Below are 27,089 nucleotides of genomic sequence, written 5' to 3'. Positions count from 1 at the left end.
TGATCTAGAAAAAGCCCCTGTCTATGGACCCAAAGCTGGTGTGATATGAATACACTCTGTAAAAACTCTTACACTGTTTTAAGCTTTACATCTGATAAACAGAGCACAGTAGAGACTCCACTTGGGATAATTTTTCCTGAAACCTACTTGTTTTTCATGCTGTTTCTGCAGTTAAGGTGCCTGGTCTTGAAATGTGTTGAAGCAAAAGAATGGGAAGAGCCAAGGGACACATCAGGGAGTTTCCAAATGACAGAACTGCAAACCTGCAGGGCAGTCCTCTGCTGAGGAAGAGGTAGCTTACACTCTGAATGCATCTTGAGGAGTATTCTCCATACCTGAGGAATAAATTAAGGCTAACAAGGGGGCCTAAATGGTGATTGGCTCTGCTCTTGACCAATTGAATTCCATGCTCGGGCTGAGGCAGCAGAGGGCTTCTTACACCCACCTCCACCACCATCACCCTGCCTAAGTCATCTCAGAGAATCCTCTATCTCAGTATTGGGCCTACATTCTTATGCTTCAGCCCTTTTCCATAATGACCCCTCCAGATTGCCACACTCTGGAACCACTACAGAGGGTGGCGTTACTGCTGTATGGACACTTCATCTCAAAGTGAGGGGCCAGCTCACGTGATTTGCAGGGTTCCTTTCTCTGGCCTTCTAAAACATTCTCCAGGTTGAGGCTGAAACTGCTCCCCCAAAGCCCCATAATAGGCATGAACAGATTATCCTCCTCTTCTTGGTTCTCATGGCTAGAATCCTTAACCAATCCTCTCCCCACAAAGTAGGGTTGATTTCACAAGCTGTTATTTCAGCTGCTCGTTCTGCCATCTGCTCTTGAGTTGCTTGGTGAACACCTCCAGCGGGCTTGGAGCTGCACTGTCACGCTTCACCCCAATCAGCTTCTGGCCCCCCACACTCAAACACATCTGCATCGGCACACCCCTCCCACGCCCCAGTTCTGCCCACAGTGGATCCATCCATCTGCGCTCCAGGCCCCAGCCCCTTGGGAGCTTGCGCTATCAATTACTTGCACTTAGTTCAGAATCTTTAGCCACTCCATGTTCATGGTTATTTCATTTATTCAATGTAGTAACATGTTTAAACCTCTCCCGTCCTGGAAAAAAAAAAAAAAAGTCCTACATTTAACCCTATCTCCCTCTTTAGCTTAAAGTCATCTGTAATCTTCCTTGCCATTTATTTACTCCATGGCCCAGGTTGAACAGTATCCACACACCCCCAAAAATTCATGTTCTCCCTAGGAATCTTAGAATGTGACTTTATTTGGAAATAGGGTTGTTGCAGATGTAATTAGTTAGGAGTGGACCCTTAATCCACTATGACTGGTGTCGGTGTCCTTAGAAGAAGAACAGAGGGAACGCAGAGGCACACACAGAGAGGAGGCCATGTGATGATGGGGGCGGAAACTGGGGTGATGCATCTACAAGCCAAGGAATGTCAGGGCTTGCAGGAAACCCCAGAAGCGAATGGAAAGGCATGGAGCAGATTCTTCCTAGCATCTTCAGAGAGAGCATGGTGCTGCCAACACCTCATTTTGAACTTCTAGCTTCCAAAACTGTGAGAGAAAAAATTTCTGTTGTTTTAACAAGACACCCAGTTTCTGGTATTTTGTGACAGCAGACCTAGAAACTGAATATACCCTTTAAACCACCACCGTTTTCCTTTTGGTTCCAAGATTCTTTCGTGTATGACCTGCGAGAGCCAAATCCAGTCTTTATTTGGCCTCTCTGGAGCACGTGCAACTCATTTATTCCTTATTGATGCTTCTCCCCCACATCCTTCTCGGCCTCCTTCATTGCTTCCTAATCTCACAGCCAGCTACCGCATACTGGAGTCCCTGGGTTCATCACCACCTTTTCCCACTCTGTTCATGCTCCACTGCAATCTCATCCAAATACCAGCTCTCCTCCCACCCCCATGCTGATGATTCCCCAAGCCCTCTGGCCTAAGCCTCTCTCCTGAGATCTACTTTGAGTTCCCCACTGGCTCCTGGACATTTCCACCTAGAACTTGTACAAGCACTTCAAAAACTACATGGCTAAAATGGAAGTCATGGTCTAGAAGCCTCCTTCCCAAATAAACCTGCTTTTCCTCCTGTAACCTGCATGTCAATGAGAGGCTTCACGTTCACACAGGGGCATAAGCCAGACACCTGGCATCTTCTTGGGCTTCTCCTCTGCACCCTTGGCCGTGGTCACTGAAGCCAAAGGACTCTGCCCATAAGGGTTTGGGGAATGTATCCTCTGCATCCCTGCTGCAGCTGCTTCAGCTCAGCCTCTTACCACCTCTTGTGGCTAGCGGAGACCTCCACTACACCAGGCTTTCATGCTGCTCTGGGAGCACTTTCTTATACCACCTTGTTTTAAGCCATTCCCCTGCTTTGAATGCTTCAGGGTTTCCTGGTCACCTGCAGGATGCTGTCCTTAGCATTCCTCCACTTGGAATAACAACGCCTCGTAGCATCTGGCTTTCAGGAGTTTAGAGTGGAGGGGCTCTGCATTCAACTCCAGGACCTACCACATACTTGGTGCATGGCCCTGGACAACATACTTACTCTCTCTGTGCCTCAGATTCCTCACCTGAAAATGGGGATAATAATAGTACCTACCTCATAGGGTTGTTGTAAAGATTAAATGAGTGAATATGTTCAGAGTACCCGGAACTGTGTCCAGCATGTCGTAAGTGGGCACTAAATATTAACTGCTATTGCTGTTAAGTATTACCTTTCCCCACTCATTTCTGTACAGCTTCCCATGTGCGTTGTTTTCCAGCCGATCAGAACACTCTTCCATCTTAGAAGAAAAAAAAAGAAGCCCCACCTGTGTTCCCCTGGCTCTTGGCCTTGACACACACTGTCTGGAACACCTTTCCCACCACCTCTCCTCCCATGCTCCCTATGAACATACTTTGATTCATCTTTTCTAACCTAAGTACCCTCCCCTGCAGTCAAGCATGCTCTTCATTGAGCCTTCGTAAGGCCCTTGTGCTCACCTCTATTGCAGCACAGATCACACTGCATTATAAAGGACCATCTCCTGTCTCTCTGTCCATCTTTCAGAGTTTGCTGTATTGAACTTAGTGATGTCAGCACGTGGCACTCAGCTAGACAAAGAAAGCAGGCTCAATAAAGGCTGGTAGAATTAAGTAAAGAATTGTATAAAGGCATTAAATAAAGATGGGGTACAAATATGTCCCAGGCTGCCTGGGATAGTCCTGGTTTAGGCCATAGTCCTGATATAATTACTAACAACACCTTCTTTCACTGTCAAAAATAACTCCTTTGGACAATACATTATAAGGTCACTCTAGGTATTAGAGCTGTGATTCTCACCCCATCAGGCCCAATTTTCTCTTTGCTTAACAGCTATTTTAGAATACCCTATGCACTATCTTTAAATGGGATTGATAGGCAATAGAAACTGCCAATAACAGAATTTCAAAAAAACCAATGTAATACCCTAAATACAATGCTAAATGGAAAATGAAGGAGATTTTTTAAAAAGTAGCTTAAACTAAAATTATGTGTGCAGTATTTGGATGTGTAAATGCTTAGGTCTTACACTTCTGGCCAAGATGGAGTAACAGAGACCAAAATTACTTTCTGACCTAAAACAACAAAAATACTGGACAAAATATATGAAACTATGGCCCTCAAGCAACAAAGGGAATCAATCACTGGAATCAAGCATCAAAAGGCAGTGATCCTCAAGAAATGAGAAACGAATGATGCTAGCCCCACAATTGACTTCCCAAACACCTTAGAAAACTTTCCAGGCCACAGCACAGGAAGAAAGAATGCAGATGGAGCTCAGAGATCTTCCTGAGTTGAGAGGACAGAACTATGACTCTGGGAAGGCCAATGTGGCTAGAATTCATAGGGCAGAATATTGAGGAGGAGAGGGCTGTACAGAGACAGAGCTCTGGAAATCTGAAGATAATACTTACCCTCCTTGACTGTTTAACAGAGTAGTGATCAGAGTACGCAGGTATGAAAATCACCTGAGAGGGTGGACCCAGTGGCTCATACCTGCAATTCCAGCACTTTGGGAGGGTGAGGTGGGTGGATAACGAGGTCAGGAGACAGAGACCATCCTGGCAAACATGGTGAAACCCCATCTCTACTAAAAATACAAAAATTAGCTGGGTGTGGTGACACACACCTCTAGTCCCAGCTACTCAGGAGGCTGAGGCAGGAGGATCTCTTGAACCTGGGAGGCAGTGGTTGCAGTCACCCGAGATCCAGCAAAGCATGGGCAACTGAGCAAGACTCAGTCTCAAAAAAAAAAAGAAAGAAAAAAGAAAACTGCATGAGAATGGAAAAAGAATCATACACAAAGAGAGCCAGCCCCTCTTCCCGCGTGGCTCTTGGGACTCCGATCGCAAGGTGGGGAGGCACCTCGCGAGGCGTGGTCTCAGAGCCAGCCCCTCTTCCCCACTGGCTCTTAGGGCCCCCATCGCAGTGGGGGGAGGAACCCAAGTGAGGCGGGGTCTCAGAGCCAGCCCCTCTTCCCCCACTGGCCCTTAGGAACCCCATCGCAGGGGGGGGAGGCAGCCCCAGCGAGGCGGGGTCTCAGAGCCAGCCCCTCTTCCCCCAATGGCTCTTAGGACCCCCATCGCAGGGGGAGGAGGCACCTCCCGCGAGGCGGGGTCTCAGAGCCAGCCCCTCTTCCCCCACTGGCCCTTAGGATCCCCATCACGAGGGGGGAGGCAAACCCAGCGAGGCGGGGTCTCAGAGCCAGCCCCTCTTCCCCCACTAGCCCTTAGGACCCCCATCGCACGGGGGGAAGGCAATCCCAGCGAGGCGGGGTCTCAGAGCCAGCCCCTCTTCCCCCACTGGCTCTTAGGACCCCCATCGCAAGGGGGTGAGGCACCCTCAGCGAGGCGGGCTCTCAGAGCCAGCCCCTCTTCCCCCACTGGCCCTTAGGAACCCCATCGCAGGGGGGGGAGGCACCCCCCGCGAGGCGGGGTCTCAGAGCCAGCCCCTCTTCCCCCACTGGCCCTTAGGACCCCCATCGCAGGGGGGGGAGGCACCCCCCGTGAGGTGGGGTCTCAGAGCCAGCCCCTCTTCCCCCACTGGCTCTTAGGACCCCCATCGAAGGGGGGGGAGGCACCCCCAGCGAGGCGGGGTCTCAGAGCCAGCCCCTCTTCCCCCACTGGCTCTTAGGAACCCCTTCGCAGGGGGGGGAGGCACCCCCCGCGAGGCGGGGTCTCAGAGCCAGCCCCTCTTCCCCCACTGGCTCTTAGGAACCCCATCGCAGTGGGGGGAGGCACCCCCCGCGAGGCGGGGTCTCAGAGCCAGCCCCTCTTCCACCACTGGCTCTTAGGAACCCCATCGCAGGGGGGGGAGGCACCCCCCGCGAGGCGGGGTCTCAGAGCCAGCCCCTCTTCCCCCACTGGCTCTTAGGACCCCCATCGCAGTGGGGGGAGGCACCCCCGCGAGGCGGGGACTGAGAGCCAGCCCCTCTTCCCCCGCTGGCTCTGAGGATCCTCCGTGGACTCACAGCCTCTTTACCATATTGTGAGTAATATCATCTCCCCCTCTGGAGATTACGAACTCTTTCACAGACGGGTGTACACCCTCGGTGTACAGAGGGTGTACACCCGTCTGTATTGGGAGTAATATCATCCTCTTCCTCCCTGAATATGAAGAACAGTATCACAGGGGTGTTTCTACTCCCTGCGATATCGCGTGTCATATCCTCCTCTCCCACGTTGCAATTAGAAGGAATATCAGTGGGGGCGTGTCCACCTGTAGGGAAAAGAAAGAGAGATCAGACTGTCACTGTGTCCATGTAGAAAGGAAAGACATAAGAGACTCCATTTTGAAAAAGACCTGTCCTTTAAACAATTGCTTTGCTGAGATGTTGTTAATTTGTAGCTTTGCCCTAGCCGCTTGGCCCCAGCCACTTTGACCCAACCTGGAGCTCACAAAAACATGTGTTGTATAAAATCAAAGTTCAAGGGATGCAGGGCTGTGCAGGACGTGCCTTGTTAACGAAATGTTTACCAGCAGTATACTTGGTAAAAGTCATCGCCATTCTCTAGTCTCAATAAACCGGGGACACAATGCACTGTGGAAAGCCGCAGGGACCTCTGCCCTTGAAAGCAGGGTATTGTCCAAGCTCTCTCCCCATCTGATAGTCTGAAATATAGCCTCATGGGATGAGAAAGACCTGACTGTCCCCCAGCCCGACACCCGTAATGGGTCTGTGCTGAGGTGGATTAGTAAAAGAGGAAAGCCTCTTGCAGCTGAGATGGAGGAAGGCCACTATCTCCTGCTTGCCCCTGGGAACTGAATGTCTCGGTGTAAAACCCGATTGTACATTCGTTCAACTCTGAGATAGGAGAAAAGCTGCCCTGTGGCGGGAGGCGAGACATGTTTGCAGTAACACTGCCTTGTTCTTCTTTACTCCACTGAGATGTTTGGGTGCAGAGAAACAAATCTGGCTTACGTGCACGTCCAGTCATAGTACCTTCCCTTGAACCTAATTATGACATAGATTCTTTTGCTCACATGTCTTCTGCTGACTCTCTCCTTATCATCACCCTGCTCTCCTACTACATTCCTTTCTGCTAAAGTCATGAAAATCATAATCAATAACAACTGAGGGAACTCAGAGGCTGGTGCCGGTGCAGGTCCTTGGTGTGCTGAGCGCCGGTCCCCTGGACCCACTGTTGTATCTTTACACTTTCTCTCTGTGTCTTATTTCTTTTCTCAGTCTCTCGTCCCACCCAACTAGAAATACTCACAGGTGTGGAGGGGCAGTCCACCACTTCATCCACCTTCTGTCATATTGAAAGTAACATCATCTTCTTCCCTCCAGGATCGTGGGAATAATATCCCTGGGGGGTTTCCACTTTCTGCCATGTATGTACTCATATCACCCCCTCCGCCGTGGAATATCATTAAGGAACATCTCACACGGGGCTGTATACTTCCTCCGATATTGGGAGTGACATCAACCTCTCGGTCTCTGAATATGAGGAAGAAAATCACAGGGCGGGTGTACACCTCGTGCTCTATGATGGGGAGTCATATCTGTCTGTTATGGGGAGTAATATCATCCTCTCCCTTTCAGGATACTAATAACAATTTAACAGGCTGGGTGAACACAGCCTGCGATGCTGAAATTATCATCCTCTGCCCCTCTTTCTCCCCTGGCTCTTAGGATGCCCATCTCAGCGGAGCGAGCCACCCCCCGCGAGGCGGGGACTGAGCCAGCCCCTCTTCCCCCCTGGCTCTTAGGACCCCCATCGCAGTGGGGGGATGCACCCCTGGCGAGGCGCGGACTTAGAGCCAGCCGCTCTTCCCCCCCGGCTCTTGGGACCCCCATCGCAGGGGGGGAGGCACCCCCTCATGGCAGGCACTGAGAGCCAGCCCCTCTTCCCTCCATTTCTCTTAGGACCCCCATCGCAGGGGGGGAGGCACCCCCCGCGAGGAGGGGACTGAGAGCCAGCCGCTCTTTCCCCCCTGGCTCTTAGGACCCCCATCGCAGGGAGGGGAGGCACCCCCCGCGAGGCGGTGACTGAGAGCCAGCCCTTCTTCCTCGCCCAACTCTGAGGATCCCCATCACACGGGGGAGGCACGCCCCGCGAGGCGGGGACTGAGAGCCAGCCCTTCTTCCTCGCCCAACTCTGAGGATCCCCATCACACGGGGGAGGCACACCCCGCGAGGTGGGGACTGAGAGCCAGTCCCTCTTCCCCCCCTGGCTTATGACCCCCATCGAGGATTCTAAGACCCTTAGGACCAACCTGGAGGGCTGTGGGTATTAGGTGTCCAAGAAGAAAACTCAGATCTGCCGACGACCGCAGGTAGCTTACTTGGGATTTACTATTCGACAGGTGTCCGAAAGCAGCCCGGGATCCGAAAGAAAGCAGGTCATTTGCAATCTTCCGGAGCCTAAGGGCAGAAGGCTGGTGAGAGAATTCCTAGGAGCTGTGGGGTTTTGTAGACTGCGGAGCCCAACTTTGCAGTATTAGCCACGCCTTTGTATGACACCACAAAGGGGGCGGGGACCGGGAACATTTGGAATGGGGATTCCAACAACAGCAAGTCTTTCATGACTTAAAGGAAAAACTTCTGAAAGCCCCAGCCCAGGGGCTAGCGGATCTCACAAAGCCTTTTCCACTGTATGCGTCAGAGAAAAGATGGCAGCTGGACTTTAAACCCAAACTGTGGGGCCATGGCTGAGGCCGGTGGCCTACCTCTCTAAACAGCTAGACAGGGTTTCTAAAGGATGGCCCCCCTGTTTGAGGGCCTTGGCAGCAACTGCCCTGCTAGTACAAGAAGCAAATCAGCTGACTCTTGGGAAAAACCAGAACATAAAGGCCCCCCAAGCTGTGGTGACTGAAAGCCAGCCCCTCTTCCCCTCCTGGCTCTTAGGACCCCCATCACAGGAAGGGGAGGCACTCCCCGAGAGGCGGGCACTGAGAGCCAGCCCCTCATCCCCCCCTGGCTCTTAGGACCCACATCGCAGGGGGAGGAGGCACCTCCAGCGAGGCGGGGTCTCAGAGTCAGCCCCTCTTCCCCCACTGGCCCTTAGGACCCCCATCGCAGGGGGGGAGGCACCCCCCGCGAGGCGGGTATAGAGAGCCAGCCCCTCTTCTGCTCCTGGCTCTTAGGACCCCCATCACAGGGGGGGAGGCACCCCCCGCAAGGCGGGTACAGAGAGCCAGCCCCTCTTCCCCCACTGGCCCTTAGGACCCCCATCGCAGGGGGGGAGGCACCCCCCGCGAGGCGGGTACAGAGAGCCAGCCCCTCTTCTGCTCCTGGCTCTAAGGACCCCCATCACAGGGGGGGAGGCACCCCCCGCGAGGCGGGTACAAAGAGCCAGCCCCTCTTCCCCCACTGGCCCTTAGGAACCCCATCGCAGGGGGGGGAGGCACCCCCCGCGAGGCGGGGTCTCAGAGCCAGCCCCTCTTCCCCCACTGGCCCTTAGGACCCCCATCGCAGGGGGGGGAGGCACCCCCCGTGAGGCGGGGTCTCAGAGCCAGCCCCTCTTCCCCCACTGGCTCTTAGGACCCCCATCGAAGGGGGGGGAGGCACCCCCAGCGAGGCGGGGTCTCAGAGCCAGCCCCTCTTCCCCCACTGGCTCTTAGGAACCCCTTCGCAGGGGGGGGAGGCACCCCCCGCGAGGCGGGGTCTCAGAGCCAGCCCCTCTTCCCCCACTGGCTCTTAGGAACCCCATCGCAGTGGGGGGAGGCACCCCCCGCGAGGCGGGGTCTCAGAGCCAGCCCCTCTTCCACCACTGGCTCTTAGGAACCCCATCGCAGGGGGGGGAGGCACCCCCCGCGAGGCGGGGTCTCAGAGCCAGCCCCTCTTCCCCCACTGGCTCTTAGGACCCCCATCGCAGTGGGGGGAGGCACCCCCGCGAGGCGGGGACTGAGAGCCAGCCCCTCTTCCCCCGCTGGCTCTGAGGATCCTCCGTGGACTCACAGCCTCTTTACCATATTGTGAGTAATATCATCTCCCCCTCTGGAGATTACGAACTCTTTCACAGACGGGTGTACACCCTCGGTGTACAGAGGGTGTACACCCGTCTGTATTGGGAGTAATATCATCCTCTTCCTCCCTGAATATGAAGAACAGTATCACAGGGGTGTTTCTACTCCCTGCGATATCGCGTGTCATATCCTCCTCTCCCACGCTGCAATTAGAAGGAATATCAGTGGGGGCGTGTCCACCTGTAGGGAAAAGAAAGAGAGATCAGACTGTCACTGTGTCCATGTAGAAAGGAAAGACATAAGAGACTCCATTTTGAAAAAGACCTGTCCTTTAAACAATTGCTTTGCTGAGATGTTGTTAATTTGTAGCTTTGCCCTAGCCGCTTGGCCCCAGCCACTTTGACCCAACCTGGAGCTCACAAAAACATGTGTTGTATAAAATCAAAGTTCAAGGGATGCAGGGCTGTGCAGGACGTGCCTTGTTAACGAAATGTTTACCAGCAGTATACTTGGTAAAAGTCATCGCCATTCTCTAGTCTCAATAAACCGGGGACACAATGCACTGTGGAAAGCCGCAGGGACCTCTGCCCTTGAAAGCAGGGTATTGTCCAAGCTCTCTCCCCATCTGATAGTCTGAAATATAGCCTCATGGGATGAGAAAGACCTGACTGTCCCCCAGCCCGACACCCGTAATGGGTCTGTGCTGAGGTGGATTAGTAAAAGAGGAAAGCCTCTTGCAGCTGAGATGGAGGAAGGCCACTATCTCCTGCTTGCCCCTGGGAACTGAATGTCTCGGTGTAAAACCCGATTGTACATTCGTTCAACTCTGAGATAGGAGAAAAGCTGCCCTGTGGCGGGAGGCGAGACATGTTTGCAGTAACACTGCCTTGTTCTTCTTTACTCCACTGAGATGTTTGGGTGCAGAGAAACAAATCTGGCTTACGTGCACGTCCAGTCATAGTACCTTCCCTTGAACCTAATTATGACATGGATTCTTTTGCTCACATGTCTTCTGCTGACTCTCTCCTTATCATCACCCTGCTCTCCTACTACATTCCTTTCTGCTAAAATCATGAAAATCATAATCAATAACAACTGAGGGAACTCAGAGGCTGGTGCCGGTGCAGGTCCTTGGTGTGCTGAGCGCCGGTCCCCTGGACCCACTGTTGTATCTTTACACTTTCTCTCTGTGTCTTATTTCTTTTCTCAGTCTCTCGTCCCACCCAACTAGAAATACTCACAGGTGTGGAGGGGCAGTCCACCACTTCATCCACCTTCTGTCATATTGAAAGTAACATCATCTTCTTCCCTCCAGGATCGTGGGAATAATATCCCTGGGGGGTTTCCACTTTCTGCCATGTATGTAGTCATATCACCCCCTCCGCCGTGGAATATCATTAAGGAACATCTCACACGGGGGTGTATACTTCCTCCGATATTGGGAGTGACATCAACCTCTCGGTCTCTGAATATGAGGAAGAAAATCACAGGGCGGGTGTACACCTCGTGCTCTACGATGGGGAGTCATATCTGTCTGTTATGGGGAGTAATATCATCCTCTCCCTTTCAGGATACTAATAACAGTTTAACAGGCTGGGTGAACACAGCCTGCGATGCTGAAATTATTATCATCCTCTCCCCCTCTTCCTCCCCTGGCTCTTAGGGTGCCCATCTCAGCGGAGCGAGCCACCCCCCGCGAGGTGGGGACTGAGCCAGCCCCTGTTCCCCCCCTGGCCCTTAGGATCCGTATCGCGAGGGGGGGAGGCACCCCCCGCGCGGCGGGGACTGAGAGCCAGCCCCTCTTCCCCCCACGGCTCTTAGGACCCCCATCGCTGTGGGGGGGAGGCACCCCCTGCGCGGCGGGGACTGGGAGCCAACCCCTCTTCCCTGCCTGGCTCTTAGGACCCCCATCGCAGGGTAGCAAGGCACGCCCCGCGAGGCGGGGACTGAGAGTCAGCCCTTCTTCCCCCCCTGGCTCTTAGGAACCCCATCGCAGTGGGGGGATGCACCCTTGGCGAGGCGCGGACTTAGAGCCAGCCGCTCTGCCCCCCCTGGCTCTTGGGACCCCCATCGCAGGGGGGGAGGCACCCCCTCGTGGCGGGGACTGAGAGCCAGCCCCTCTTCCCTCCATTTCTCTTAGGACCCCCATCGCAGGGGGGGAGGCACCCCCCGCGAGGCGGGGACTGACAGCCAGCCGCTCTTTCCCCCCTGGCTCTTAGGACCCCCATCGCAGGGAGGGGAGGCACCCCCCGCGAGGCGGTGACTGACAGCCAGCCCTTCTTCCTCGCCCAACTCTCAGGATCCCCATCACACGGGGGAGGCACACCCCGTGAGGCGGGGACTGAGAGCCAGTCCCTCTTCCCCCCCGGCTTATGACCCCCATCGAGGATTCTAAGATCCTTAGGACTGACCTGGAGGGCTGTGGGTATTAGGTGTCCAAGAAGAAAACTCAGATCTGCCGACGACCGCAGGTAGCTTACTTGGGATTTACTATTCGACAGGTGTCCGAAAGCAGCCCGGGATCCGAAAGAAAGCAGGTCATTCGCAATCTTCCGGAGCCTAAGGGCAGAAGGCTGGTGAGAGAATTCCTAGGAGCTGTGGGGTTTTGTAGACTGCGGAGCCCAACTTTGCAGTCTTAGCCACGCCTTTGTATGACGTCACAAAGGGGGGCGGGGACCGGCAACTTTTGGAATGGGGATTCCAACAACAGCAAGTCTTTCATGACTTAAAGGAAAAACTTCTGAAAGCCCCAGCCCAGGGGCTAGCGGATCTCACAAAGCCTTTTCCACTGTATGCGTCAGAGAAAAGATGGCAGCTGGACTTTAAACCCAAACTGTGGGGCCCTGGCTGAGGCCGGTGGCCTACCTCTCTAAACAGCTAGACAGGGTTTCTAAAGGATGGCCCCCCTGTTTGAGGGCCTTGGCAGCAACTGCCCTGCTAGTACAAGAAGCAAATCAGCTGACTCTTGGGTAAAACCAGAACATAAAGGCCCCCCAAGCTGTGGTGACTGAAAGCCAGCCCCTCTTCCCCACCTGGCTCTTAGGACCCCCATCGCAGGAAGGGGAGGCACTCCCCGCGAGGCGGGGACTGAGAGCCAGCCCCTCTTCCCCCCCTGGCTCTTAGGACCCCCGTCGCAGGGGGAGGAGGCACCCCCAGCGAGGCGGGGTCTCAGAGCCAGCCCCTCTTCCCCCACTGGCCCTTAGGACCCCCATCGCAGTGGGGGGAGGCACCCCAGCGAGGCGTGGTCTCAGAGCCAGACCCTCTTCCCCCACTGGCCTTTAGGAACCCCGTCGCAGGGAGAGGAGGCACCCCCCACGAGGCGGGGACTCAGAGCCAGCCCCTCTAAGCCTTCTGGCTCTTCGGACCCCCATCGCGGGGGGGGAGGCACCCCCCGCGAGGCGGGTACAGAGAGCCAGGCCCTCTTCTGCTCCTGGCTCTAAGGACCCCCATCACAGGGGGGGGAGGCACCCCCCGCGAGGCGGGTACAGAGAGCCAGCCCCTCTTCCCCACTGGCCCTTAGGACCCCCATCGCAGGGGGGGGAGGCAACCCCCACGAGGCGGGGTCTCAGAGCCAGCCCCTCTTCCCCCACTGGCCCTTAGGACCCCCATCGCAGGGGGGGAGGCACCCCCCGTGAGGCGGGGTCTCAGAGCCAGCCCCTCTTCCCCCACTGGCCCTTAGGACCCCCGTCGCAGGGGGGGGAGGCACCCCCCGTGAGGCGGGGTCTCAGAGCCAGCCCCTCTTCCCCCGCTGGCCCTTAGGACCCCCGTCGCAGGGGGGGGAGGCACCCCCCGCGAGGCGGGGTCTCAGAGCCAGCCCCTCTTCCCCCGCTGGCTCTTAGGACCCCCATCGCAGGGGGGGGAGGCACCCCCCGCGAGGCGGGGTCTCAGAGCCAGCCCCTCTTCCCCCGCTGGCCCTTAGGACCCCCATCGCAGGGGGGGGAGGCACCCCCCGCGAGGCGGGGTCTCAGAGCCAGCCCCTCTTCCCCCACTGGCTCTTAGGACCCCCATCGCAGTGGGGGGAGGCACCCCCGCGAGGCGGGGACTGAGAGCCAGCCCCTCTTCCCCCGCTGGCTCTGAGGATCCTCCGTGGACTCACAGCCTCTTTACCATATTGTGAGTAATATCATCTCCCCCTCTGGAGATTAAGAACTCTTTCACAGACGGGTGTACACCCTCGGTGTACAGAGGGTGTACACCCGTCTGTATTGGGAGTAATATCATCCTCTTCCTCCCTGAATATGAAGAACAGTATCACAGGGGTGTTTCTACTCCCTGCGATATCGCGTGTCATATCCTCCTCTCCCACGTTGCAATTAGAAGGAATATCAGTGGGGGCGTGTCCACCTGTAGGGAAAAGAAAGAGAGATCAGACTGTCACTGTGTCCATGTAGAAAGGAAAGACATAAGAGACTCCATTTTGAAAAAGACCTGTCCTTTAAACAATTGCTTTGCTGAGATGTTGTTAATTTGTAGCTTTGCCCTAGCCGCTTGGCCCCAGCCACTTTGACCCAACCTGGAGCTCACAAAAACATGTGTTGTATAAAATCAAAGTTCAAGGGATGTAGGGCTGTGCAGGACGTGCCTTGTTAACGAAATGTTTACCAGCAGTATACTTGGTAAAAGTCATCGCCATTCTCTAGTCTCAATAAACCGGGGACACAATGCACTGTGGAAAGCCGCAGGGACCTCTGCCCTTGAAAGCAGGGTATGGTCCAAGCTCTCTCCCCATCTGATAGTCTGAAATATAGCCTCATGGGATGAGAAAGACCTGACTGTCCCCCAGCCCGACACCCGTAATGGGTCTGTGCTGAGGTGGATTAGTAAAAGAGGAAAGCCTCTTGCAGCTGAGATGGAGGAAGGCCACTGTCTCCTGCTTGCCCCTGGGAACTGAATGTCTCGGTGTAAAACCCGATTGTACATTCGTTCAACTCTGAGATAGGAGAAAAGCTGCCCTGTGGCGGGAGGCGAGACATGTTTGCAGTAACACTGCCTTGTTCTTCTTTACTCCACTGAGATGTTTGGGTGGAGAGAAACAAATCTGGCTTACGTGCACGTCCAGTCATAGTACCTTCCCTTGAACCTAATTATGACATAGATTCTTTTGCTCACGTGTCTTCTGCTGACTCTCTCCTTATCATCACCCTGCTCTCCTACTACATTCCTTTCTGCTAAAATCATGAAAATCATAATCAATAACAACTGAGGGAACTCAGAGGCTGGTGCGGGTGCAGGTCCTTGGTGTGCTGAGCGCCGGTCCCCTGGACCCACTGTTGTATCTTTACACTTTGTCTCTGTGTCTTATTTCTTTTCTCAGTCTCTCGTCCCACCCAACTAGAAATACTCACAGGTGTGGAGGGGCAGTCCACCACTTCATCCACCTTCTGTCATATTGAAAGTAACATCATCTTCTTCCCTCCAGGATCGTGGGAATAATATCCCTGGGGGGTTTCCACTTTCTGCCATGTATGTAGTCATATCACCCCCTCCGCCGTGGAATATCATTAAGGAACATCTCACACGGGGGTGTATACTTCCTCCGATATTGGGAGTGACATCAACCTCTCGGTCTCTGAATATGAGGAAGAAAATCACAGGGCGGGTGTACACCTCGTGCTCTACGATGGGGAGTCATATCTGTCTGTTATGGGGAGTAGTATCATCCTCTCCCTTTCAGGATACTAATAACAGTTTAACAGGCTGGGTGAACACAGCCTGCGATGCTGAAATTATTATCATCCTCTCCCCCTCTTCCTCCCCTGGCTCTTAGGATGCCCATCTCAGCGGAGCGAGCCACCCCCCGCGAGGCGGGGACTGAGCCAGCCCCTGTTCCCCCCCTGGCCCTTAGGATCCGTATCGCGAGGGGGGGAGGCACCCCCCGCGCGGCGGGGACTGAGAGCCAGCCCCTCTTCCCCCCACGGCTCTTAGGACCCCCATCGCTGTGGGGGGGAGGCACCCCCCGCGCGGCGGGGACTGGGAGCCAACCCCTCTTCCCTGCCTGGCTCTTAGGACCCCCATCGCAGGGTAGCAAGGCACGCCCCGCGAGGCGGGGACTGAGAGTCAGCCCTTCTTCCCCCCCTGGCTCTTAGGAACCCCATCGCAGTGGGGGGATGCACCCTTGGCGAGGCGCGGACTTAGAGCCAGCCGCTCTGCCCCCCCTGGCTCTTGGGACCCCCATCGCAGGGGGGGAGGCACCCCCTCGTGGCGGGGACTGAGAGCCAGCCCCTCTTCCCTCCATTTCTCTTAGGACCCCCATCGCAGGGGGGGAGGCACCCCCCGCGAGGCGGGGACTGACAGCCAGCCGCTCTTTCCCCCCTGGCTCTTAGGACCCCCATCGCAGGGAGGGGAGGCACCCCCCGCGAGGCGGTGACTGACAGCCAGCCCTTCTTCCTCGCCCAACTCTCAGGATCCCCATCACACGGGGGAGGCACACCCCGTGAGGCGGGGACTGAGAGCCAGTCCCTCTTCCCCCCCGGCTTATGACCCCCATCGAGGATTCTAAGATCCTTAGGACTGACCTGGAGGGCTGTGGGTATTAGGTGTCCAAGAAGAAAACTCAGATCTGCCGACGACCGCAGGTAGCTTACTTGGGATTTACTATTCGACAGGTGTCCGAAAGCAGCCCGGGATCCGAAAGAAAGCAGGTCATTCGCAATCTTCCGGAGCCTAAGGGCAGAAGGCTGGTGAGAGAATTCCTAGGAGCTGTGGGGTTTTGTAGACTGCGGAGCCCAACTTTGCAGTCTTAGCCACGCCTTTGTATGACGTCACAAAGGGGGGCGGGGACCGGCAACTTTTGGAATGGGGATTCCAACAACAGCAAGTCTTTCATGACTTAAAGGAAAAACTTCTGAAAGCCCCAGCCCAGGGGCTAGCGGATCTCACAAAGCCTTTTCCACTGTATGCGTCAGAGAAAAGATGGCAGCTGGACTTTAAACCCAAACTGTGGGGCCCTGGCTGAGGCCGGTGGCCTACCTCTCTAAACAGCTAGACAGGGTTTCTAAAGGATGGCCCCCCTGTTTGAGGGCCTTGGCAGCAACTGCCCTGCTAGTACAAGAAGCAAATCAGCTGACTCTTGGGTAAAACCAGAACATAAAGGCCCCCCAAGCTGTGGTGACTGAAAGCCAGCCCCTCTTCCCCACCTGGCTCTTAGGACCCCCATCGCAGGAAGGGGAGGCACTCCCCGCGAGGCGGGGACTGAGAGCCAGCCCCTCTTCCCCCCCTGGCTCTTAGGACCCCCGTCGCAGGGGGAGGAGGCACCCCCAGCGAGGCGGGGTCTCAGAGCCAGCCCCTCTTCCCCCACTGGCCCTTAGGACCCCCATCGCAGTGGGGGGAGGCACCCCAGCGAGGCGTGGTCTCAGAGCCAGACCCTCTTCCCCCACTGGCCTTTAGGAACCCCGTCGCAGGGAGAGGAGGCACCCCCCACGAGGCGGGGACTCAGAGCCAGCCCCTCTAAGCCTTCTGGCTCTTCGGACCCCCATCGCGGGGGGGGAGGCACCCCCCGCGAGGCGGGTACAGAGAGCCAGGCCCTCTTCTGCTCCTGGCTCTAAGGACCCCCATCACAGGGGGGGGAGGCACCCCCCGCGAGGCGGGTACAGAGAGCCAGCCCCTCTTCCCCACTGGCCCTTAGGACCCCCATCGCAGGGGGGGGAGGCAACCCCCACGAGGCGGGGTCTCAGAGCCAGCCCCTCTTCCCCCACTGGCCCTTAGGACCCCCATCGCAGGGGGGGAGGCACCCCCCGTGAGGCGGGGTCTCAGAGCCAGCCCCTCTTCCCCCACTGGCCCTTAGGACCCCCGTCGCAGGGGGGGGAGGCACCCCCCGTGAGGCGGGGTCTCAGAGCCAGCCCCTCTTCCCCCGCTGGCCCTTAGGACCCCCGTCGCAGGGGGGGGAGGCACCCCCCGCGAGGCGGGGTCTCAGAGCCAGCCCCTCTTCCCCCGCTGGCTCTTAGGACCCCCATCGCAGGGGGGGGAGGCACCCCCCGCGAGGCGGGGTCTCAGAGCCAGCCCCTCTTCCCCCGCTGGCCCTTAGGACCCCCATCGCAGGGGGGGGAGGCACCCCCCGCGAGGCGGGGTCTCAGAGCCAGCCCCTCTTCCCCCACTGGCTCTTAGGACCCCCATCGCAGTGGGGGGAGGCACCCCCGCGAGGCGGGGACTGAGAGCCAGCCCCTCTTCCCCCGCTGGCTCTGAGGATCCTCCGTGGACTCACAGCCTCTTTACCATATTGTGAGTAATATCATCTCCCCCTCTGGAGATTAAGAACTCTTTCACAGACGGGTGTACACCCTCGGTGTACAGAGGGTGTACACCCGTCTGTATTGGGAGTAATATCATCCTCTTCCTCCCTGAATATGAAGAACAGTATCACAGGGGTGTTTCTACTCCCTGCGATATCGCGTGTCATATCCTCCTCTCCCACGTTGCAATTAGAAGGAATATCAGTGGGGGCGTGTCCACCTGTAGGGAAAAGAAAGAGAGATCAGACTGTCACTGTGTCCATGTAGAAAGGAAAGACATAAGAGACTCCATTTTGAAAAAGACCTGTCCTTTAAACAATTGCTTTGCTGAGATGTTGTTAATTTGTAGCTTTGCCCTAGCCGCTTGGCCCCAGCCACTTTGACCCAACCTGGAGCTCACAAAAACATGTGTTGTATAAAATCAAAGTTCAAGGGATGTAGGGCTGTGCAGGACGTGCCTTGTTAACGAAATGTTTACCAGCAGTATACTTGGTAAAAGTCATCGCCATTCTCTAGTCTCAATAAACCGGGGACACAATGCACTGTGGAAAGCCGCAGGGACCTCTGCCCTTGAAAGCAGGGTATGGTCCAAGCTCTCTCCCCATCTGATAGTCTGAAATATAGCCTCATGGGATGAGAAAGACCTGACTGTCCCCCAGCCCGACACCCGTAATGGGTCTGTGCTGAGGTGGATTAGTAAAAGAGGAAAGCCTCTTGCAGCTGAGATGGAGGAAGGCCACTGTCTCCTGCTTGCCCCTGGGAACTGAATGTCTCGGTGTAAAACCCGATTGTACATTCGTTCAACTCTGAGATAGGAGAAAAGCTGCCCTGTGGCGGGAGGCGAGACATGTTTGCAGTAACACTGCCTTGTTCTTCTTTACTCCACTGAGATGTTTGGGTGCAGAGAAACAAATCTGGCTTACGTGCACGTCCAGTCATAGTACCTTCCCTTGAACCTAATTATGACATAGATTCTTTTGCTCACGTGTCTTCTGCTGACTCTCTCCTTATCATCACCCTGCTCTCCTACTACATTCCTTTCTGCTAAAATCATGAAAATCATAATCAATAACAACTGAGGGAACTCAGAGGCTGGTGCGGGTGCAGGTCCTTGGTGTGCTGAGCGCCGGTCCCCTGGACCCACTGTTGTATCTTTACACTTTCTCTCTGTGTCTTATTTCTTTTCTCAGTCTCTCGTCCCACCCAACTAGAAATACTCACAGGTGTGGAGGGGCAGTCCACCACTTCATCCACCTTCTGTCATATTGAAAGTAACATCATCTTCTTCCCTCCAGGATCGTGGGAATAATATCCCTGGGGGGTTTCCACTTTCTGCCATGTATGTAGTCATATCACCCCCTCCGCCGTGGAATATCATTAAGGAACATCTCACACGGGGGTGTATACTTCCTCCGATATTGGGAGTGACATCAACCTCTCGGTCTCTGAATATGAGGAAGAAAATCACAGGGCGGGTGTACACCTCGTGCTCTACGATGGGGAGTCATATCTGTCTGTTATGGGGAGTAATATCATCCTCTCCCTTTCAGGATACTAATAACAGTTTAACAGGCTGGGTGAACACAGCCTGCGATGCTGAAATTATTATCATCCTCTCCCCCTCTTCCTCCCCTGGCTCTTAGGATGCCCATCTCAGCGGAGCGAGCCACCCCCCGCGAGGCGGGGACTGAGCCAGCCCCTGTTCCCCCCCTGGCCCTTAGGATCCGTATCGCGAGGGGGGGAGGCACCCCCCGCGCGGCGGGGACTGAGAGCCAGCCCCTCTTCCCCCCACGGCTCTTAGGACCCCCATCGCTGTGGGGGGGAGGCACCCCCCGCGCGGCGGGGACTGGGAGCCAACCCCTCTTCCCTGCCTGGCTCTTAGGACCCCCATCGCAGGGTAGCAAGGCACGCCCCGCGAGGCGGGGACTGAGAGTCAGCCCTTCTTCCCCCCCTGGCTCTTAGGAACCCCATCGCAGTGGGGGGATGCACCCTTGGCGAGGCGCGGACTTAGAGCCAGCCGCTCTGCCCCCCCTGGCTCTTGGGACCCCCATCGCAGGGGGGGAGGCACCCCCTCGTGGCGGGGACTGAGAGCCAGCCCCTCTTCCCTCCATTTCTCTTAGGACCCCCATCGCAGGGGGGGAGGCACCCCCCGCGAGGCGGGGACTGAGAGCCAGCCGCTCTTTCCCCCCTGGCTCTTAGGACCCCCATCGCAGGGAGGGGAGGCACCCCCCGCGAGGCGGTGACTGACAGCCAGCCCTTCTTCCTCGCCCAACTCTCAGGATCCCCATCACACGGGGGAGGCACACCCCGTGAGGCGGGGACTGAGAGCCAGTCCCTCTTCCCCCCCGGCTTATGACCCCCATCGAGGATTCTAAGATCCTTAGGACTGACCTGGAGGGCTGTGGGTATTAGGTGTCCAAGAAGAAAACTCAGATCTGCCGACGACCGCAGGTAGCTTACTTGGGATTTACTATTCGACAGGTGTCCGAAAGCAGCCCGGGATCCGAAAGAAAGCAGGTCATTCGCAATCTTCCGGAGCCTAAGGGCGGAAGGCTGGTGAGAGAATTCCTAGGAGCTGTGGGGTTTTGTAGACTGCGGAGCCCAACTTTGCAGTCTTAGCCACGCCTTTGTATGACGTCACAAAGGGGGGCGGGGACCGGCAACTTTTGGAATGGGGATTCCAACAACAGCAAGTCTTTCATGACTTAAAGGAAAAACTTCTGAAAGCCCCAGCCCAGGGGCTAGCGGATCTCACAAAGCCTTTTCCACTGTATGCGTCAGAGAAAAGATGGCAGCTGGACTTTAAACCCAAACTGTGGGGCCCTGGCTGAGGCCGGTGGCCTACCTCTCTAAACAGCTAGACAGGGTTTCTAAAGGATGGCCCCCCTGTTTGAGGGCCTTGGCAGCAACTGCCCTGCTAGTACAAGAAGCAAATCAGCTGACTCTTGGGTAAAACCAGAACATAAAGGCCCCCCAAGCTGTGGTGACTGAAAGCCAGCCCCTCTTCCCCACCTGGCTCTTAGGACCCCCATCGCAGGAAGGGGAGGCACTCCCCGCGAGGCGGGGACTGAGAGCCAGCCCCTCTTCCCCCCCTGGCTCTTAGGACCCCCGTCGCAGGGGGAGGAGGCACCCCCAGCGAGGCGGGGTCTCAGAGCCAGCCCCTCTTCCCCCACTGGCCCTTAGGACCCCCATCGCAGTGGGGGGAGGCACCCCAGCGAGGCGTGGTCTCAGAGCCAGACCCTCTTCCCCCACTGGCCTTTAGGAACCCCGTCGCAGGGAGAGGAGGCACCCCCCACGAGGCGGGGACTCAGAGCCAGCCCCTCTAAGCCTTCTGGCTCTTCGGACCCCCATCGCGGGGGGGGAGGCACCCCCCGCGAGGCGGGTACAGAGAGCCAGGCCCTCTTCTGCTCCTGGCTCTAAGGACCCCCATCACAGGGGGGGGAGGCACCCCCCGCGAGGCGGGTACAGAGAGCCAGCCCCTCTTCCCCACTGGCCCTTAGGACCCCCATCGCAGGGGGGGGAGGCAACCCCCACGAGGCGGGGTCTCAGAGCCAGCCCCTCTTCCCCCACTGGCCCTTAGGACCCCCATCGCAGGGGGGGAGGCACCCCCCGTGAGGCGGGGTCTCAGAGCCAGCCCCTCTTCCCCCACTGGCCCTTAGGACCCCCGTCGCAGGGGGGGGAGGCACCCCCCGTGAGGCGGGGTCTCAGAGCCAGCCCCTCTTCCCCCGCTGGCCCTTAGGACCCCCGTCGCAGGGGGGGGAGGCACCCCCCGCGAGGCGGGGTCTCAGAGCCAGCCCCTCTTCCCCCGCTGGCTCTTAGGACCCCCATCGCAGGGGGGGGAGGCACCCCCCGCGAGGCGGGGTCTCAGAGCCAGCCCCTCTTCCCCCGCTGGCCCTTAGGACCCCCATCGCAGGGGGGGGAGGCACCCCCCGCGAGGCGGGGTCTCAGAGCCAGCCCCTCTTCCCCCACTGGCTCTTAGGACCCCCATCGCAGTGGGGGGAGGCACCCCCGCGAGGCGGGGACTGAGAGCCAGCCCCTCTTCCCCCGCTGGCTCTGAGGATCCTCCGTGGACTCACAGCCTCTTTACCATATTGTGAGTAATATCATCTCCCCCTCTGGAGATTAAGAACTCTTTCACAGACGGGTGTACACCCTCGGTGTACAGAGGGTGTACACCCGTCTGTATTGGGAGTAATATCATCCTCTTCCTCCCTGAATATGAAGAACAGTATCACAGGGGTGTTTCTACTCCCTGCGATATCGCGTGTCATATCCTCCTCTCCCACGTTGCAATTAGAAGGAATATCAGTGGGGGCGTGTCCACCTGTAGGGAAAAGAAAGAGAGATCAGACTGTCACTGTGTCCATGTAGAAAGGAAAGACATAAGAGACTCCATTTTGAAAAAGACCTGTCCTTTAAACAATTGCTTTGCTGAGATGTTGTTAATTTGTAGCTTTGCCCTAGCCGCTTGGCCCCAGCCACTTTGACCCAACCTGGAGCTCACAAAAACATGTGTTGTATAAAATCAAAGTTCAAGGGATGTAGGGCTGTGCAGGACGTGCCTTGTTAACGAAATGTTTACCAGCAGTATACTTGGTAAAAGTCATCGCCATTCTCTAGTCTCAATAAACCGGGGACACAATGCACTGTGGAAAGCCGCAGGGACCTCTGCCCTTGAAAGCAGGGTATGGTCCAAGCTCTCTCCCCATCTGATAGTCTGAAATATAGCCTCATGGGATGAGAAAGACCTGACTGTCCCCCAGCCCGACACCCGTAATGGGTCTGTGCTGAGGTGGATTAGTAAAAGAGGAAAGCCTCTTGCAGCTGAGATGGAGGAAGGCCACTGTCTCCTGCTTGCCCCTGGGAACTGAATGTCTCGGTGTAAAACCCGATTGTACATTCGTTCAACTCTGAGATAGGAGAAAAGCTGCCCTGTGGCGGGAGGCGAGACATGTTTGCAGTAACACTGCCTTGTTCTTCTTTACTCCACTGAGATGTTTGGGTGGAGAGAAACAAATCTGGCTTACGTGCACGTCCAGTCATAGTACCTTCCCTTGAACCTAATTATGACATGGATTCTTTTGCTCACATGTCTTCTGCTGACTCTCTCCTTATCATCACCCTGCTCTCCTACTACATTCCTTTCTGCTAAAATCATGAAAATCATAATCAATAGAAACTGAGGGAACTCAGAGGCTGGTGCCGGTGCAGGTCCTTGGTGTGCTGAGCGCCGGTCCCCTGGACCCACTGTTGTATCTTTACACTTTCTCTCTGTGTCTTATTTCTTTTCTCAGTCTCTCGTCCCACCCAACTAGAAATACTCACAGGTGTGGAGGGGCAGTCCACCACTTCATCCACCTTTTGTCATATTGAAAGTAACATCATCTTCTTCCCTCCAGTATCGTGGGAATAATATCCCTGGGGGGTTTCCACTTTCTGCCATGTATGTAGTCATATCACCCCCTCCGCCGTGGAATATCATTAAGGAACATCTCACACGGGGGTGTATACTTCCTCCGATATTGGGAGTGACATCAACCTCTCGGTCTGTGAATATGAGGAAGAAAATCACAGGGCGGGTGTACACCTCGTGCTCTACGATGGGGAGTCATATCTGTCTGTTATGGGGAGTAATATCATCCTCTCCCTTTCAGGATACTAATAACAATTTAACAGGCTGGGTGAACACAGCCTGCGATGCTGAAATTATCATCATCCTCTCCCCCTCTTCCTCCCCTGGCTCTTAGGATGCCCATCTCAGGGGAGCGAGCCACCACCCGCGAGGCGGGCACTGAGCCAGCCCCTGTTCCCCCCCTGGCTCTTAGGATCTGTATCGCGAGGGGGGGAGGCACCCCCTGCGCGGCCGGGACTGAAAGCCATCCCCTCTTCCCCCCATGGCTCTTAGGACCCCCATCGCTGTGGGGGGGATGCACCCCCGGTGCGGCGGGGACTGGGAGCCAACCCCTCTTCCCTGCCTGGCTCTTCAAACCCCCATCGCAGGGTAGCATGGCACTCCCCGCGAGGCGGGGACTGAGATCCAGACCCTCTTACCCCCGAGGCTCTTAGGACCCCCATCGCAGGAGGGGGAGGCACCCCCTGCGAGGCGTGTACTGAGAGCCAGCCGCTCTTTTGCCCCTGGCTCTCAGGACCCCCATCGCAGGGGGGCGAGGCGCCCCCCACGAGGAGGGGACTGAGAGCCAGCCGCTCTTTCCCCCCTGGCTCTTAGGACCCCCATCGCAGTGAGGGGAGGCACCCCCCGCAAGCGGGGGACTGAGAGACAGCCCCTCTTCCTCCTGGGCCCTTAGGACCCCCATCGCAGGGGGAGGAGGCACCCCCGGCGAGGCGGGGACTGAGAGCCAACCCCTCTTCCCCCTCTGGCTCTGAGGACCCCCATCGCAGGGGGAGAAGGCACCCCCCCGTGAGGCGGGTACTAAGAGCCAGCCCCTCTAAGCCTTCTGGCTCTTAAGACCCCCATCACAGGGCAGGGAGGCACCCCGCGCGAGGCGGGTACACTAAGCCAGCCCCTGTTCCGCTCCTGGCTCTTAGGACCCCCATCGAAAGGGGGGGAGGCACCCTCCACGAGGCGGGGACTGAGAGCCAGCCCCTCTTCCCCCCCTGGCTCTTAGGACCCCCATCGCAGTGAGTGGAGGCACCCCCAGCGAGGCATGGTCTCAGAGCCAGCCCCTCTTCCCCCACTGGCCTTTAGGACCCCCGTGGCAGGGGGAGGAGGCACCCCCCGTGAGGCGGTGACTGAGAGCCAGCCCTTCTTCCTCGCCCAACTCTGAGGATCCCCATCACACGGGGGAGGCACACCCCACGAGGCGGGGACTGAGAGCCACTCCCTCTTCCCCCCCTGGCTTATGACCCCCATCGAGGATTCTAAGACCCTTAGGACCGACCTGGAGGGCTGTGGGTATTAGGTGTCCAAGAAGAAAACTCAGATCTGCCGACGACCGCAGGTAGCTTACTTGGGATTTACTATTCGACAGGTGTCCGAAAGCAGCCCGGGATCCGAAAGAAAGCAGGTCATTCGCAATCTTCCGGAGCCTAAGGGCAGAAGGCTGGTGAGAGAATTCCTAGGAGCTGTGGGGTTTTGTAGACTGTGGAGCCCAACTTTGCAGTATTAGCCACGCCTTTGTATGATGTCACAAAGGGGGCGGGGACCGGGAACATTTGGAATGGGGATTCCAACAACAGCAAGTCTTTCGTGACTTAAAGGAAAAACTTCTGAAAGCCCCAGCCCAGGGGCTAGCGGATCTCACAAAGCCTTTTCCACTGTATGCGTCAGAGAAAAGATGGCAGCTGGACTTTAAACCCAAACTGTGGGGCCCTGGCTGAGGCCGGTGGCCTACCTCTCTAAACAGCTAGACAGGGTTTCTAAAGGATGGCCCCCCTTTTTGAGGGCCTTCACAGCAACTGCCCTGCTAGAACCAGATGCAAATAAGCTTACTCTTGGGCAAAACCAGAACAGAAAGGCCCCCCATGCTGTGGTGACTGAGAGCCAGCCCCGCTTCCCCCCCTGGCTCTTAGGACCCCCATCGCAAGGGTGCGAGGCACTCCCCGCGAGGCGGGGACAGAGAGCCAGCCCCACTTCCCCCACTTGCTCTTAGGACCCCCATCGCAGCGGGGGAAAGACCACCCGCGAGGCAGGGACTGAGAGCCAGCCACTCTTCACCCCCTGGCTTTTAGGACCCCCATTGCAGCACGGGGAGGCATCCCCCGTGAGCCGGGGACTGAGAGCCAGCCCCTCTTCCCCCCTGGCTATTAGGACACCTATCGCAGGGGGGGAGAGGCACCCCTGGCGAGGTGGGGACTGAGAGCCAGCCCCTCTTCCCTTCCTTGCTCTAAGGACCCCCATCGCAGGGGAGGTAGCCACCCCCCGCGAGGCGGGGAATGAGAGCCTGCCCCTCTTACCCCCCTGGCTCTTTGGATCCCCATCGCCTGGTGGGGAGGCACCCCCGCGAGGCTGGGACTGAGAAGCAGCCCCTCATCCCCCACTGGCTCTTAGGACCCCCATCCCGGAGCGGGGAGGCACCCCCGCGAGACAGGGACTGACAGCCAGCTCCTTTCCCCCCCTGGCTCTTAGGACCCCCATCGCAGGGGGAGGAGGCACCCCCCACAAGGCGGGGACTGAGAGGCAGCCCCTCTTCCCCCGTGGCTCTTAGGACCCCCATCGCCGGGACCCCCCTTGATGCGGGGTGTAAGAGCCAGCCCCTCTTCCCCCCTGGCTCTTAGGACCCCCATCGCAGGGGGGGAAGGACCACCCGCAAGGCAGTGACTGAGAGCCAGCCCCTCATCCCCCACTGGCTCTTAGGACCCCCATCGCAAGGGGGTGAGACACCCCCCGCGATGCGGGGAGTAATTGCCAGCCCCTCTTCCCTCCCTGGTTTTTAGGATCCGCGGTGGACTCACAGCCTGTTTACGGTATTCGGAGTGATATCATCTCCCCCTCTGGAAATTATAAACTATTTCACAGATGGGGGTACACCCTTGGTGTGCAGAGGGTGTACAGTCGTCTGTTTTGGGAGTAATATCATTGTCTTCCTCCCTGAATATTAAGAACAGTATCATAGCTGTGTTTCTACTGCAGGTGTGATTGGGCGTCACATCCTCCTCTCCCACATGGAAATTAGAACCGATATCAGTGGGGGCGTGCACACCTTCTGTGATATTTAAAGTGACATCATCCTCTTCCCTCCAGGATCATGAGAACAATATCCCTGGGGGGGTACACTTTCTGCGATATTGGGAGTAATATCTCCCCCTCCACCTTGGAATATTATTAAGGACCATCTCACACGGGGGTGTACACTTCCTGCCATATTGGGAGTAATATCGACCTCTCAGCCTCTGAATATTAGGAACAATATCACAGGGTGGGTGTACACCTCCTGCTCTGTTATGGGGAGTAATATCTATCTATTACGGGGAGTAATATCATCCTCTCCCTTTCAGGATGTTAATAACAATATCACAGGGTGGGTGATCACAGCCTGCGATACTGGAATTATTATCATCCTCTCCCCCTCGGGATACCAGGAACAATGTCACAGAAGAGGTGTACACTCCCTGCGATTTTGGAAGTAATATCCTATGCTTCTTCCATGAATATTAGGAGCAATATCACCGGGTGGCTGTACATTCATTGCTATGTTGGGAGTCATGTCATACTCTACTCCCTGGATATTAGGATCAGTGTCACAGGGTGAGTGTACACCTACTGAGATATTAAAACTAATATCATGCTCTCCATCCCTGGATATTAGGAACAATATCTCGGGTAGGTGTACACCCCCTGCGGTATTAGGAGAAATAATACGATTAATTATTAAGCACCAATCTTAATAATATTAATTGTTAAACATCAGTCTTAATAATTATCAATGGTAATATTAA

General features: G+C 56.4%; 1 protein-coding gene and 3 long non-coding RNA genes across 5 annotated transcripts; all 4 read right to left on the bottom strand.

The window, feature by feature from the left end:
- Window positions 1–1,264: 1,264 nt before the first annotated feature.
- On the bottom strand, window positions 1,265–4,927 carry LOC129394579 (uncharacterized). 2 transcript variants are annotated; one of them, XR_008621870.2, is made up of 4 exons: window positions 4,181–4,927; window positions 3,012–3,122; window positions 2,744–2,812; window positions 1,265–1,575 (listed from the first exon to the last, which is right to left on the bottom strand). It is a non-coding gene; the product is annotated as an uncharacterized LOC129394579 (long non-coding RNA). The 2 variants fall into 2 exon arrangements; XR_008621872.2 differs by having other exon boundaries at window positions 3,012–4,609.
- A 429-nt stretch (window positions 4,928–5,356) lies between these two features.
- LOC134729271 (uncharacterized) lies at window positions 5,357–8,013 on the bottom strand. The gene is made up of 3 exons (XR_010110185.1): window positions 7,774–8,013; window positions 6,771–6,994; window positions 5,357–5,769 (listed from the first exon to the last, which is right to left on the bottom strand). It is a non-coding gene; the product is annotated as an uncharacterized LOC134729271 (long non-coding RNA).
- Window positions 8,014–9,292: 1,279 nt separating this feature from the next.
- Window positions 9,293–13,052, bottom strand: LOC129394578 (uncharacterized). The gene is made up of 3 exons (XR_008621869.2): window positions 11,877–13,052; window positions 10,707–10,930; window positions 9,293–9,705 (listed from the first exon to the last, which is right to left on the bottom strand). It is a non-coding gene; the product is annotated as an uncharacterized LOC129394578 (long non-coding RNA).
- A 329-nt stretch (window positions 13,053–13,381) lies between these two features.
- Window positions 13,382–19,950, bottom strand: LOC134729270 (putative uncharacterized protein FLJ45355; the record flags this gene model as incomplete). Its single annotated transcript, XM_063597391.1, has 6 exons — window positions 13,382–13,809; window positions 14,811–15,034; window positions 15,981–16,714; window positions 17,111–17,237; window positions 17,559–17,599; window positions 19,844–19,950. Coding segments are annotated over 4 exons (381 nt in total), but the record flags the coding sequence as incomplete, so codon positions are not given.
- Window positions 19,951–27,089: the final 7,139 nt, after the last annotated feature.

This window comes from Pan paniscus, chromosome 17 (assembly GCF_029289425.2).
Source record: "Pan paniscus chromosome 17, NHGRI_mPanPan1-v2.0_pri, whole genome shotgun sequence".
Taxonomy (NCBI): Eukaryota; Metazoa; Chordata; class Mammalia; order Primates; family Hominidae; genus Pan; species Pan paniscus.
The sequence above is the reverse complement of the archived record's forward strand: the minus strand, read 5'-3'. Positions and strand labels throughout refer to the sequence as shown.